This window comes from Passer montanus, unplaced genomic scaffold (assembly GCF_014805655.1).
Source record: "Passer montanus isolate IOZ18808 unplaced genomic scaffold, ASM1480565v1 scaffold26, whole genome shotgun sequence".
Lineage (NCBI taxonomy): Eukaryota > Metazoa > Chordata > Aves > Passeriformes > Passeridae > Passer > Passer montanus.
This window is the reverse complement of record NW_024367261.1, coordinates 6,763,107-6,777,040: the sequence shown is the minus strand read 5'-3', so window position 1 is coordinate 6,777,040 and position 13,934 is coordinate 6,763,107. Positions and strand designations below refer to the sequence as shown.

Here is a 13,934-nt window from a genome sequence, read left to right as displayed (position 1 = left end):
AGACGTTGTGTGTAGGGTAGATCCTTGAAGTCCAGCAAGGAATGCATGTACCTTAAAGCTGGGCAGAGTGTCACTGAGACAGGATGGAAATAGCCAGGGAGATTCATTGCGAGGCTGTGATTAAACTGCTGGGAATAAAACTGTCAGATTCAGGGAAGGCAGCCAGGACTGGCATGTGTGGGATGGGAAAGGCTTTGCGATAAAGAATGCCTTGCTCACAAACTTACTTTTGTGGGATCCAGTGTTAAATTGTTGCTTCCATTTTTTTCTGGCATTATGGTTAACTGGAAGGCCATTATTAAAGAGATAAACTGAACTTGCATTTGTGACAAGACCAAGCTGCAGAGGCTCTAGAAATGTCTTACACATGCGGCAGTTAGCAGAAAAGTATGCATTGCATAGTGGAGGGTGAGGCCTCATCTATTCACATCCCAAATCCAGGCAGCAGAACAGCAGGCACTTTATCCTTTTTTTATCCTTTCCCAGTTTTGCTCCCGGTGGCCTGGCCCGGGGCATTACAAAAGCCCTGCTGAAACGGGCCGATAAATGCGTCCTGCCCTCAGGACAGGACAGGCATGCCATTGTGTGGGAGCTGCACCGCCCAGATCCACGGAAAGAAAATTCTGCTTCTTGCTGGGATAGTTCTGGGAACATGGCTGCAAACCTAACCCTGAGCTGTCAGTGAAACTGCTTTGGGTGCCTCCAAGCAAGGAGCTGTGAAAGCCATACCCAGCCCGAGCTGTCCCAGCCTGCTTGGGGGGATTTGGGTCTGTGAGCAGCTCAGTTGTGACTTTGCTGTGCTTCACACCGTGCTCTGCAGACAGCAGCCTGGGAAGCAGCAGGCCGAGGGAGCTGCTTTATAATTATTGCTCATCCCACGATTGCTGGTTTCTTGGTTTTGGCCAAGAAACACTAATTATTTGGTCCCTGCTGTCCTTGGAGCAAGGAGGAGCAAATCCAGGAGTCCACTGCTCTGGAGGGATGGTTGTGTGCAGCTCCAGTCTCAGATTGGGCAGGATCCTCTGGGCCAGCTTCGGGCAGGGTTGTTGTTTATTGTTGGAGTGTTTTTTAAACAGGGAGAAAATTAAAACATGAAGAGCTTTCTTTCCATCAATAAAATCTCTCTAATTTAGGAAAGTGGAAAACAAAACAGAAAGTTTCAGGTTAGAGAAGGTTGCTTGTTTATTTATTTATTATTAGTCTTGTTGCTGATAATTAGGTTCCCTCCCTATTTTGTGCACTAGGGCTTCTCCATGAGCTTGTGCCTGTACTCACAGCATTTACAAAGCAAAATCAGTTTTCATTCTTGGGGAAGAAATGCTGACCTTTTTAAAGAATAACCAGGCTTGTATTTTGTAAATGACCTGGAAGGAAAAGCCTAACCTGTATTTGCGTTTCCTTTTTTCTTCCAATGATCCTCAGTGTTGGCTGCAACTAGTGATCCAGAGAAAATAAATTCTCCCTTCTGTTTTCTTAGTACTCCAAGTAGGTGTTTCTAGCAGGGGCACACTGAAATCAGAATCTTAAGACCCAGTAATGAGGTGGCTCCCAGGCACTCTGAGAGGAGAGGTGGTTGACAAGGGTGCATCAGTGTGCAATGCCTTCTGTTATCCAAGCTTTTACTTGCTTTAAGGTAGCTACGTGTGTAACTGAAGTTACTCAATATTTGGTTCATAGAGATGTTGAGGCACTTTAGTGAGGCACTCAGCAACAGGATTAGCAAAAGGCTTTGTCTGCAGAATTCTGAATGACAGTCTTAATTAACATAGCCATGTTGGAGCTCTTAATAGAAATAATAAGCATGTCTTTGAGATATTAAGTTTTTTTTGAATTCTGGAAAATGCTGTGACATCCAGGTGCCCTTTTGAGAAAACTGCTCATTCATTTTATGGTAATATCTGTCTCAGATGAATAATAAAGGCCAAATAATGGGAAAAGTGATTTATATTCGTTAGGTTTTTATTATTTTATTTCTTCTGCACAAAGGAGTAGCTGGTCTTTCCTCTTGAGGAAATTACTCTTGTGTAGCCTTATAGTAATGCCCTTTTGCAAAGAAGAAGCTTTTCATAGAAAGAGAGGTTGCTAAATCCCACAAAGCTGGCTTGAATGTTTGTTTAGTACCATACTGACTTGTAAGAAAAGATGTCTCTTCCAGCAGTCTGATTTTGACCTGTTTGCTTTGACATTGCAGCAGATGCAGTCAACAATGCAGCTGGTTATGGATTCAGTGGAGTTGATGAGAGAGGCACTTTCCGCTGGGACCTGTTGTCCAATTTGAATATCTGGAACATTGAGGTGAGATAAAGGAGTGGCTGCATTGGCATAATTATACAGAAATGAGCATGGTAATGGGTAAAGGCTTTACTGAAAGGAAAGTAAATCTATGCTACCAGGCTGCTCCTCTTTAGCACGAAGACTTTTTGTATTTTATCTTCTGGACAGATAAAATGCATCTGTCTCTCATGCTCTGTATTCAGGTTGTATTTCTAAATAGTTTCGTGAGGTCTAAAAATAATGATGTCAGATATTTAATAAATGAGCAGTCAATTACTGTAGATTGAGGCTGAGCTCAGTGGGTCAGTAAATTGTTTGCAGCTATGATTCTTCACCATCTGTGGTGTGTTCTGTTTATTTACTTCTAACAATCTTTCACTTTTGTAGCCCAGTTGAGATGAGTGGTGGTAGTGAAAGAGGCTGCCACAAGTGGCACAGACACGTGCAAGGGTTGAATTGCCTCTGGTACATGGAGAAAAACAAGTAGGAGACATAACAGGTACAAACCAAGCAACCTGAGTGGGAGCTGACAGGGGCACACAGCTTACGTGGGTGCTGGTCTAGAACACCATGCAGCGAGCCACACTGTCAAAACATCTCTCCTTCCTTCCTTGTGACTGCTGCACACTTTTAAGATCCATTAGCCTTTTGAAAACTATTCATGTTTGTGTCTCTAATGCAAAAGATGGGCCATATAATTTGTTTGCCCTGAAGAATATTTTGTGAGTGCCAGTGAGATGTGGAAATATTTATGTGTCTGTGACTGCTTTCTAAAGGCTTCTTTTTTAGAAAGAGGAGGAGCCTCCTTCTGTAATTCTCTAGCAGTGATTTTAAAAGTAATCACAGATAAAAATAAGTTGATTGCTTTATTGCTGAACAATCTGTGACTAAGTGAATGTGCTGTAATAGCTCTTCTCAAAAATGAAATAGCCCTTGTAATTCTTCCTTGAAGATGCCAAAATTGGAAGTCTCATTATGCATTCCCTGGTTTTCAACATCTTTCTCTTTTTCTTTTTTAACCATGATTGATCCTCCGTGTAGTCCTTGATGAGTACAGGATACACAGCCCAGAAATATTTTACACTTCTTGATGACAGCAACACCCTAGATACCACTCTGAGATCTTGAATCTATACCTGATTCAGTTTTGGGGCAAGAGATGATTCTTACTTTGATGGGCTGAGGGAGCTTCTGTTTGAAGGAAGAAAATAAAATGCAGCTAGTGCTCTTCAGTCAAGCCAAATGAAGGAAACAGGAGCCTTTGCTCCTCTCTACCCACTGAACTGATGGCCTCTCAAAATTTACTTCCTTTATGGGTCACACAGGCAACAGAGATCAGAAATTGTTTCCAAGAGCATAACATAGGGTGTTGTCTGATTTTTTTATGTTTGCAATGAGAAAAAGAGAGGCTACAGAGACCATGGCTCTGGCTAGGCCTTGAACCATCACTTTATGTGCCAACAGCAATGCTGGCAGTTCAAGTGTGATTGTACAGTGTATACAGATACAGTCTATATATTCAGCAGGTATAGCCACCTGCATGTGTAAAATTACCTCAGAGCAGGGAACTTGAGTGCTAAATGTGACTATCTGATCTGTAGAAAAGATAAGCACATGGAAGGGGTTGTGTGGGCCTTAAAACATGACAGGGACTAAGCCCACGTGGGGGACTTGAAAGCCTTGGCAGCACGCTTGTTTTGACAGCCAGCAACTACTTCCTCTCTTGGTAATGTAACAGGGGAACTTAAAGGAGGCCAAAAGAGAGTGACAATATTAGTTGGAAGAGAAACTGTGTTTTTCTTGGCTTCTCATGGTGCAGTAATGCAATTAAAATGTGGCAGTGCTGCATTGGGAATTGTTAATCATTTTAACTCTTTAAATGCAGAGCATGAAATGCTAGCTTTAAGGATTCTGCATGGAAGTGCAAAGATATCTGCACATTCCCCTTGGAAGCCTTTGCCCTTAATCAATTTTTTCAGTCATTTTTCCATCTCTTGCCTTCGGCTAATATGGCAAAATATTGCGGTGTCACTGAATCATGTCCTCACTTGGCCAGGGTGTCCTTGGAGGTTTCTGCCAGCAGGCGAGGGACCAAGGTGGAGTTGGGAGGTGAAGCTGATCAGCAATAGGGGAACTAATGCTGAACAACAGAGTCCAGCAGTCCCCTAAAGCTGGGGGAGCTCAGAGGAGGAGGTATGGGTTGTTCTCTCAGGATACTGGAGTCCACTCTGGTTTCTGAACCTTAGCGGTGGGCTGAGAATTGCCTTCTAAATGTAGTCCTAATTTTTTTCCCCATGTTTTTCAGTCTTCCCCCTTCCTTCTCTAAATAGTAATAATAATAATAAAAATAATAATAAATGTCTTTTTTTTAATAACACTTTGTTTTAGTACCACTGTAGGGAAGTCCAGATTGTATAATGGGTAGCAAGATATCTCTTCCAGAAATAAAGCTGTTTATGAACTGAAAGGAAGGCCAAGTATATAAAACAAGAAAGCTTCTCAGATTGCCCATTATTTGAAAAGTACCAAACACTGTATTTAATTATATGAGACAAAGTGAGATTTTAGAGCAAGTGCCAAGTGTTAGCAGTGAGCCATCAGCCTAGTTAATGTCCCTCCAAGTCATATTAGTATAATGATGGATTGTGGCACAGTCATCATAAAAGTTAGCTGCTAGAATTAATATTTTCCATGTACCTCCTCACTAATTTAAATTGCAAGTAGTATTTTACAGGCTTCATTGCTAACATTTCATGTGAACTTCTTTTTTAGACTGCAACAAGTTTTAAAATGTACATTGAAAACTGGAACATTCAGACAGCTGCCTGGCTGAAACGGTAAGAGCAATGAAACAGTTACATGCTCGTGAGATCCAAAAGGCCTGGAAAAACACTGCTTGGTAGCTCTCATAAATGTAAAGCCTCTTGTTCTTCCTTTGTTTCCTGTATCTGTAATAGTTGGTGCAATACAAGGGTATTTGGTGCTGTAAAGTTTTATTGCTGCAAGTGTAAAATACTCCTATTTTTTATATGAGCGGCCAAGTCATAAACAAAGTGTTCAAAACTTCCATAATAGAAAGCAATAGCATTTTGTTGTTTCCCTCCATTAACTTTCCTGTACTGTTTTGCTTTGCTATGTTATGTTTCCCATGCTGAGGTGAGTCTTGCTGTGTCACTGGGATCCAGAATTCAGCGAGAAATAACGCAAAATCTTCAGAGCCCCAGTGTAGTCTGGTTCAGAGTTACCCTAAGATGCTTGCCAGGCAGTCCTTGTTTAGGATATGGGGAAGATACTTATAGCACTGAGATGATCTGATTTTAACCTGTGACTGTTAAGGCACATATTTTAAATATGATCATAAGTCAAAATTTTGTAGATTGGACTGTGTCTCATTACTCATTTCACTTTCTGGTGTGATTAAAGCTCAGCATACAGTCAGCATAGTGTCTGAAATGCAGGCACAGATTTATTGTAGTTATTGTAACTATAATGATGGTAAATATATGCATTTTAAAAGTCAATGTCCACTATTTTTCATTATTCAGATGGTTCCTGATAAGAAATGCATTACTTTGACTTGTTTCTGTGGAGCACAGCGTTTGATTGAAACTTCAGATAGCCAAACAGATTGGGTGTTGTTTTCTTAAACTGTTGTCCTTGCATCTGGGGAGTAAGATTTTTTTGCTGCTAAAGTTAGCTGGAATCCCCTGTTTTGCAACAGTTTAAGGCACTCCCTGTTGTTCCCAGCATCTGCCAGATAACTGTGCCTAAAAATACCTCTCTTCACTAGAGTGAAGGGTGGGGTCACAATTCTTTGTCTTTCAACTTGCTCTTGATCTGTCATCAGAGTTTGGAAGAGTAATGTATGATTCCAGATAGAGATGTAAAGGTGAACAAGTCTTGCCTGCCCTTTATTCCATTATTGATTTAAATGCTTTGAGCAGCAGAAATACTTGTACAAGCACTCTTTGGGAACTCATTTGCATATAAGCATGCTTCCTCATTCCATCTAAACCTCCATTTAAATGAAGGGAGAGTGTCTCATGCCCTAGCCTGTGACTGAACCAAGATAAGACAGCTAAGAAAACAGAGTAAGACCTAAGAAACAGAAGGATTTCAAGCACAGTGGCCATTGTTCAACCTCTTCTGTTTTGTTTTCATTTTTGCAGTGTCTGCTATGACAGAGCTCCCTGGTACCCTACAGCTTTAACATTTATCCTGTCAGCCCTGTGGCACGGTATCTATCCTGGATATTATTTTACGTTTCTCACTGGAATCCTTATCACACTCGCAGCCAGAGCAGTATGTACCTTTCATTGTTCTCTTCTAAGGCTAGACACTATCCGGCTGTCAGCTGCACCCTCACATGGTCAAGCAGCTTATCCCTGCTGTGAGCCCTCTTTCATGCCTTTGCAGGCTTGATGTTAGCTGAAACTCTGTTCTGTATTGATGCTAATTGCAAAGTACCCAGCAGTTATAACCAACACCAATTCTGGATGTAATGCACTGCTGTCCCTGGCTGTCAGAGGAAATGTTGCTTGAGGAAGTACAGTTAGGGGTGCCACTAGCTATGTCCATGCAGTCAAATTAGCTTGGGATTCAAGGTCATGTGGGTCTCCAGACTTATGCTGCGTCATATTGCCTGTATGCTGGCTTGTAATTAACTCTGGGCCCAGTCTTGCACAAGAAGCTGCTGTGGGTTGAGCATTAGCCCAAACTTGAACAATTTGTGTGGATGCAATTGATGCAGTAAAATGGTCTCTGTGTTTATGGGCCTTATGTTGTGTAAAGTCACCAAATACAGAACAGGTCTCATGTCTCACTGTTGTTAAATTTATCACTGCTGATCTTTCAGGCTGAACCAGACATTTGTGCAGGGCTGGGAAGCACAAATGTTGTCTTTTGGAGATGACTGTGGATAAATAACCAGGTTAATCTGAAAGGAGAATTAAACTAGTGACCAGTATTAACCACTATCGCTAGAGTAGGTTGCTTTGCCTCTCATTTATGAGGATTTTACAGATGTGAAACTAACTTAAAATCTCTAGGGAATGGCACACACTTGTAGGTAAAAGCACTTGTTCATTTAAAGTAACTTTGATTTACTGTTGATAAGCAGTAAGAAATGAAAGCCAGGAGGGAGGAACAGCTTCCCTCCCAAAAAATATTGTGCCAGACATCCAGAATGAGAGTCTGCCCCTGTGGTTATGACAGAGCAAACTGGGGGCCACTTCTCTGCTTGCCACTGGTTGACTGTGAGATCTTGAAAATGCCAGTCTGTAGATGTCTGCATTCCTGCTCCCAGTCCTTTGTAACTGGTGAATAAACCTTCCTGTGATACTAATGCTTATGGTAAACAGAGTTATGCACTGCTGTGTGTCTGTGTGGCTTTGCCAAAGAAATGTTTATATAATTTTCTGCTTACTTTTCCCTGACCTGCAGATAAGAAACAACTGCAGACATTACTTCCTCTCGTCAGTGCCTCTTAAGATAGCCTATGATGTAGTTACCTGGGCGGTCACTCAGCTGGCTGTGTGCTACACCGTCGCACCATTCGTCATGCTGGCTGTGGAGCCCACCATAAAGTTTTACAAGTAAGTCCTCTTCCCTTGACTTTACTCTCCAGGGTGCCACAGACTTTCATTAAATAACCCAAACCATGCTGAAAGGCAGTTATCATTTCATCAAATTTGAAAGGAGCTCAGACAGGATGCTTGCTAAAGTACAAGAGGTGACTTTTGCACTCCTGTAACATAATGAGATTATAACAATGCCAAGGTAGAGCACTTTGGTTGTTCTTCTCATTCTGTGTCCTTATGTGACATTTCATACAGTTGGTTTCCATTTCCAAAACAGTTGGGCCTCAACCATCAGCAGCAGCCAAGGCTGAAGAGGTTAAGAATAATGTGAGTTGACAGTGGGAAGGAGGTGCTGAACAAAGACGAGGCTTCCAGCTGCTGAATGAGTATAAGAGGAGGTGTGCTGGATCAGCAGGAGATATAGAGGGCTCCTGGCAGAGTATTGCTCCTTGAAATCAGTGTGCTTTTCGTTACAGAAATATGCTTCTCTTCTTACAAAGGGAGTACTTCCCCAGATGCCTCAAAAATAGGAAAACACTGGTGTTGCAGAGTACATTGAATGTGCTCTAATAAAACCAAGTTGAAATACAGAAATTGAGAAAATAATTACAAAAGGGAGATGGGACTGCATGGCTTTACTCTTCTTTCATTTTACTGTCAATATAGAGTAAGAGCTTTTGGTTCAGAAGTAAGACAATTCCTTCCTCCAACATAAAAGACACAAAACCGGTAGTCAAGATAGATGCTGTCTGTTTGCAGGAGGCTGAATGTCAACATTTTCTCTTCCTGTTTCTTGAAACATTTGATTTCAACACAGAAAACTTACCGTGAAGTAAAAATGTCTCCAGATCTTTCTTAGCCTAATTTCTTAATAATTTTGCTCTGGTGACTTTTGCCCTGGTTAACTTTGAACATAGTAAACATTTAAACTTAGAGACTCATAAGCAAGGAAATGTTATGCTTTTGGACTAGGGCATGAATTTTTGGAGCACTTCACACCACAAGCAGTGGTCTTAAGCACCTTACAAGGATATTAAGGACTATGGTAAGAAGCATAGATGAGACCACAGAAATGTGCATTGCTATGTTTAACAGCTGGACCATACTGGTCCCAATCATCATTTCCCCCAAGTTGCCAGAACCTCATCTATTTGGTTTAAGTATTTTTTATTTCTCTTCTAACTTGTGTATACTGAATTATTTGAAATAAAAATATTTGATGTTTAGAAACATACCAAATACAGATATCTCTGAGCAGTTACCTTCAAAAATGCAAGCCTTCTGTAAACGTCATTACCTGACCTTCTCCAGTTAAAAGCTGAGTGTTTTGATTTATTTAATATCTCAGCACTTTGGTTGAATTTATTTCTTTCTGTCACTTTTTAAAATTCTTTTTGAACTATGAATGATATTTCCGCACAACTTGGCCGCGTGTATTCTAATCTTAACAGAGAGATGGGCTGAATAAGTCTGGGGTTGAATTACATGGGTTTATGTGAGCTGTCAGACTTTGGATTCTAGAGTTTGCTGATGGTTACCTTGCCCCATTATCATCCACAGCAGCATTTTCATCCATGCCAGAAGACACCATATTCCGAGACCGTGTGAAATTCAAGGGTATATTTTTGTGCTTTCTAGGTCAGGCTCATACATTCTGCATTCATCCCTTAGCACTACATTCTGCATATTGGGGTTGCAAAATTCATGTTATTCTCAACAAAAATATAATATTTTTTCTGCTTTTGTTCCCAGGTCTGTGTATTTTCACATGCACATTCTAAGCATCCTGGTGTTGCTCCTGTTACCAATCAGACCTCAAACCCACTCTGTAAGAAGGGCTCAGAATCAGGCCATGCTGAACTCTATTAAAAGCAAAGACAAATGATGCCTCCAAAGAAAACTGCCAGCATTAGGAAATCAAACTGTTGTATTGTAAACAAAAAAAAAAAGAAGAAAAACGGGTTGCAGGAGGATCGAAGTACAAGACAAGTGGCATTTCTGTTGGCTATCTTAAAATCTTACTGGAGAGGGCAGAGAAGAGCCTGAATGACTGTAATTCAAATTATTCCAGTTAATGGAGATTTTACAGGCAACGTTTACAGGCTCATGGGGCATTTCATTTTTATATGAAATATTTTTATGAAGTGTTTTTATATATTTAAACTTTTTCACAGAGAGGCATTTTTTCTCTTTTACAGAAATACACAACTATTAATCAACAAAGAATCTTGTGATTAGAGAAAGGGACAGAAAGCAGCTAGTAAAGAGTTAGAGCAGCTGCCTGATAGCCTGGTGCTGTGGGCAGCTGTCAGGGGAAACTTTTCATCTCTTGGTTGTGGAGAGAGATGGTGCAAGTAGAAGACTACGGGCTTGCTGTGGGGTTGCTCAAGGTGCTGGCGCTGACTTGTGCCCCAGCAGGGGGAAGGGGGAGCGGGGCTTTCCCCAGCAAACCCCAGAGCAGGGACTGCAGCCTGAGCTGGGCAGCAAAGGTACTTCACATCCTTCAATGTGACACCTGCTGGTGATGAGGGCAAGGCAAGTCCCTTGGGATTCGGTGTCTGGGATACCTGGCTAAGCCAAAATTTAAAGCCAAGTAAAAGAAAAACAAAAGGCAGAAGGGGGGAACTCAAATCTAGAGTAAAAGAAAGGACATGCAGCCTGTGATCTGTAGAGTTGTGCTTCTCTAATGACACAGCTGGTGCTCTTTGCTACATCAGCCTTACTTTGTAGTCCTAGTGATGCAGCACTTCCTTTATGGTATCAAAATGAGTGAGGAGCCATATAGGGTAAGTGTTTTAAAACTTGCAGGCATGGGTTAAATCTGAAAAAGCTTTGTAGTGGATCAGACTGTTCTACTCAAAACCATCCCCTCTTAAGGAGGGGTTACATTCCAGCAGACAACACTAATAGGAAACCTGAACAGTAATTATCACAGTAATAATAAATAATTCTCTACAAAATATTGTGATCACCACGAGAGTCAAGACTGAGTCCTTGTGTGATCTTGACATCTGACTTAACTGTTGATGCAAGTTTCCCTGCTTGCAAAGTCCTTGACTTACAGGGATGTTTTGAGGCTTGATTCCTAAGCGCTTGTTGTGCATTGAGATAACCTGCTGCAAAATGCTGTGTCAGGGTTTTTTATTATTTTTCTTAAATCCACTTAACCCAGTAAAATAGATTGGTACCACACATCAAAACCAACTGAAGCATTTTTTAAAATGTTTCCCAGGAATGTTTTTATCAGGATTTTGTAGAAGCAGTTCATTTGTTAAAGTACTGGTATTACTTTATCGACATTTAACTAATGTGTGATTGAGGAAAGAATCTGCTGTTCACTGCATTCTGATTTTTGTGTCAGATTACAGTTTTGCAGAATCCTCATGTTTGGGAAGACACAAATCAGTGAAACCAACAAAGTTCCAAAAAAAGTGATTTTTTTTTTTTCTTTGATGGGAATTTTTTGTCCCGTGATCATGTTATTACTTAGAGCATAGTTCATGGAAGAGTTTATTTGCTAATTTATTTTAAAGGCAAGATGGGATTCAAAGATTGATCTGAATAAACAATTTGCTTTGTGTCACTGCCTGGCATTATTGATCACTAATGTCTAATGTGAAAATGGGTGAGTGGGTGGGTGAAATCACACTTGTGAGGGAAGGTGTTCAGGTCTGCTGGATTTTACAGCAGCTAAGCTTTCCATCCTGCTCCTGCTGAAACAGAGACAAGGTGACCCCTGTCTGTTTTCGTGGCAGCTTTGCCCTTAACTTGGCTGGTCTTTTTTTGTCATGGTGCGTGCGTTCTCCTTGTGGCACCAGCCTCAGTTGCATCTTGGGCATCTAATGTTTCCCTTGAGGTCTGATTGTGCCATCCTGTATCCTGTCGGAGGGAACCAGGGCACATCCCCAGAAAGGGGTAGGGAGTTGGGTGCTGCTGGCCCTGGAATCTTGTGGGCTGAAACCACTCTGAAATTGCCTCCCAGAAACAAAAGAAGCAGTGTCAGCTCTGCCAGAGCCAGCAAAATTCACATCAACTCTGGGCTTTGGCAAAAGTGTGGAAGGCAAATGTTCCCAGCAGGTTGGTCTTAGCACCTGCTTTGGAAAATAAGTGCTCTCAAAGGGGTTTGTGACTCTGTATCTGCTGCTCTGTGCCCTGAGATCTGCCTTGAAGAATTGTGTTTCCTGGGCTGTTGGGGTCCACTCTGGCTAGCTGTAGACCCTAAAAAAAAAAAGGCTATTAGCTTTGAGGTTACCTTGATCAATCTGTTGTGTTAAGCCTTCCTCTCCTTTTCTTCTTCTCAGGGGGATGATATTTTGTTTTATAGAAAGACTGCAAACAGATGCTACTCTTTAGAGGAGACTTGTGCCAGTAATGTGCATCTACTTTGCACAGGAGTATATAATTCAAAGAGCCAAAGCAGAGATTTAGGTTAGAAAAAGATGATGTCAGGAACTTGAATTCTGGTAATTCTAATTCTAGTGTAATTTGAGAGTGCGTTTCAGTGATCAAAATACATGGTGGTGATTACCAACATGTTATTAGTTTCTAATCCCTCTCTGGGTTCTTAGTGCTGCAAAAAACTCAAGAACATCTAGAGAGATTCTGAAGAGAGCAACAATCATGATGGCTTGTAAGAAAGAAATACAGGACTATCACACAGAAATGAGAAAGGTAGATTGTACTGGATGGACAAAGATTGATTTTAAATATGACAATACCAAAAATACACCACCATTACCCCTTGGATTGAAGGCATATTCTAGCTGCTGTTTTTCAGCATATTTTGGTTTTTCTAAACTAGAAGTTGAAATGCATTTGGAAGATAAAACTGGATAAAGAGTAAAACTTCATTTCAACTTAACTATGGGTCTGGTATTTAAAGAAGCAAGTGCTCAGCAATTTCTTCAGTGAACTGAATGCACAATGTACATTTTTACTGCCCTGTAAGCTGTCCCCCATCCTAAGTACACAACTGCATGTCCACTTGGAGCTTGCCAAGCAATGGAGGCAGCACAGAAGTGGGATAAAAGGTGGGCAGATATTTTTTTCTCCTTGTTTGGCTGCTCTGTTTTGTATGCACACATTGCACATAGCTGGGATTTTTGTATCACTTAAAATGAAGTAGGTGGGTGAGAAAGCTGTAGATTTTTACTCTGTTGGTAGGTGTTTGCATGAAGCTGCCAACTTACCTCTTTACACATGTAAAAGCAGGCCCAGCAAATCTGATCTGGATTTCATAGAAATACAAGTTGAACAGCCAAGGAAGTTTAGGGGCAAAATTCCTGTCAGTGAGGTTAGTGATTCATGTTTAAACCCTTTGTCTTCTTATCCCTGGATGGAGAACCTCAGAAAAATTATCTACTGGCTGCAGAATAAATAAAAACTTGTCTTTAATGTATAAGGGTAGAATCCCCATAGTCCACCTGTTGTGGACAGAGGAAGAGCATGTGTGTCTCCTCATCCTTGCCCAAGACGAAGTGACATGCATGGCTGCATATGGAAATATCAGCTATCCTTTGAGGTACCGTTCTCTTTCCTGATGTCATGAACTGATGCAGTTCTCAGGGGCTGGAGGCGTTCCGCAGCGACACAGAAAGGGAAGCCTTGCCTGACATCTCAGCGTGAGTGCAAATGCTCAGTGTGTGCTTTAAAATCGTGTCCTTTTGTGCGCCACCAGCCTGCTGCTCCCTTTCTTCCCGGAGATGACAGTAATGATATGCATGAAGGGTTTGGGTTTGTGCCGGTGAGACGTGAAGTGGCAGCGCGTTTACTCAGATACATTTACGAGTGGTGCCCTCTGTGGGCGAGCGCTCGAGAGAAGATTCTCCTCCTGTGCCGAGCGGGGGACACTGCAAAGGCAAAAGGTTTGGCAGCAGCCCAGACGCCCAAAGTGCCAGGGAGCTGGTGGGTTTCAAGTCTGTGGTAACACAGGTGTGCTGCACAGGAGAATGGGAGAAATGGAAGACCTTAGATAAATTGGGGGAAACCTCTATTACTACAGGAGGAAATGCTGCTTTGTTCATAGAAGAAATGATGTTTGTATGCCTTAAGAACTTGTGGCACGCTTTCATTCTCCTAACT

General features: G+C 41.5%; 1 protein-coding gene across 2 annotated transcripts in view; it reads left to right on the top strand.

The window, feature by feature from the left end:
• Positions 1-11,432, top strand: part of MBOAT1 (membrane bound O-acyltransferase domain containing 1) — a 55,762-nt gene extending 44,330 nt beyond the window's left edge. The window contains exons 10-14 of one of the 2 annotated variants that reach the window (XM_039712198.1): positions 2,192-2,295; positions 5,047-5,111; positions 6,444-6,576; positions 7,717-7,868; positions 9,606-11,432. In XM_039712198.1, coding sequence (XP_039568132.1) covers positions 2,192-2,295; positions 5,047-5,111; positions 6,444-6,576; positions 7,717-7,868; positions 9,606-9,738 — 587 coding nt within the window. In that variant the 3' untranslated portion in view covers positions 9,739-11,432. The remainder of the gene's footprint in view (positions 1-2,191; positions 2,296-5,046; positions 5,112-6,443; positions 6,577-7,716; positions 7,869-9,605) is intronic. The other variant, XM_039712199.1, reaches the window with a different exon arrangement.
• The last annotated feature ends 2,502 nt before the right edge of the window (positions 11,433-13,934 follow it).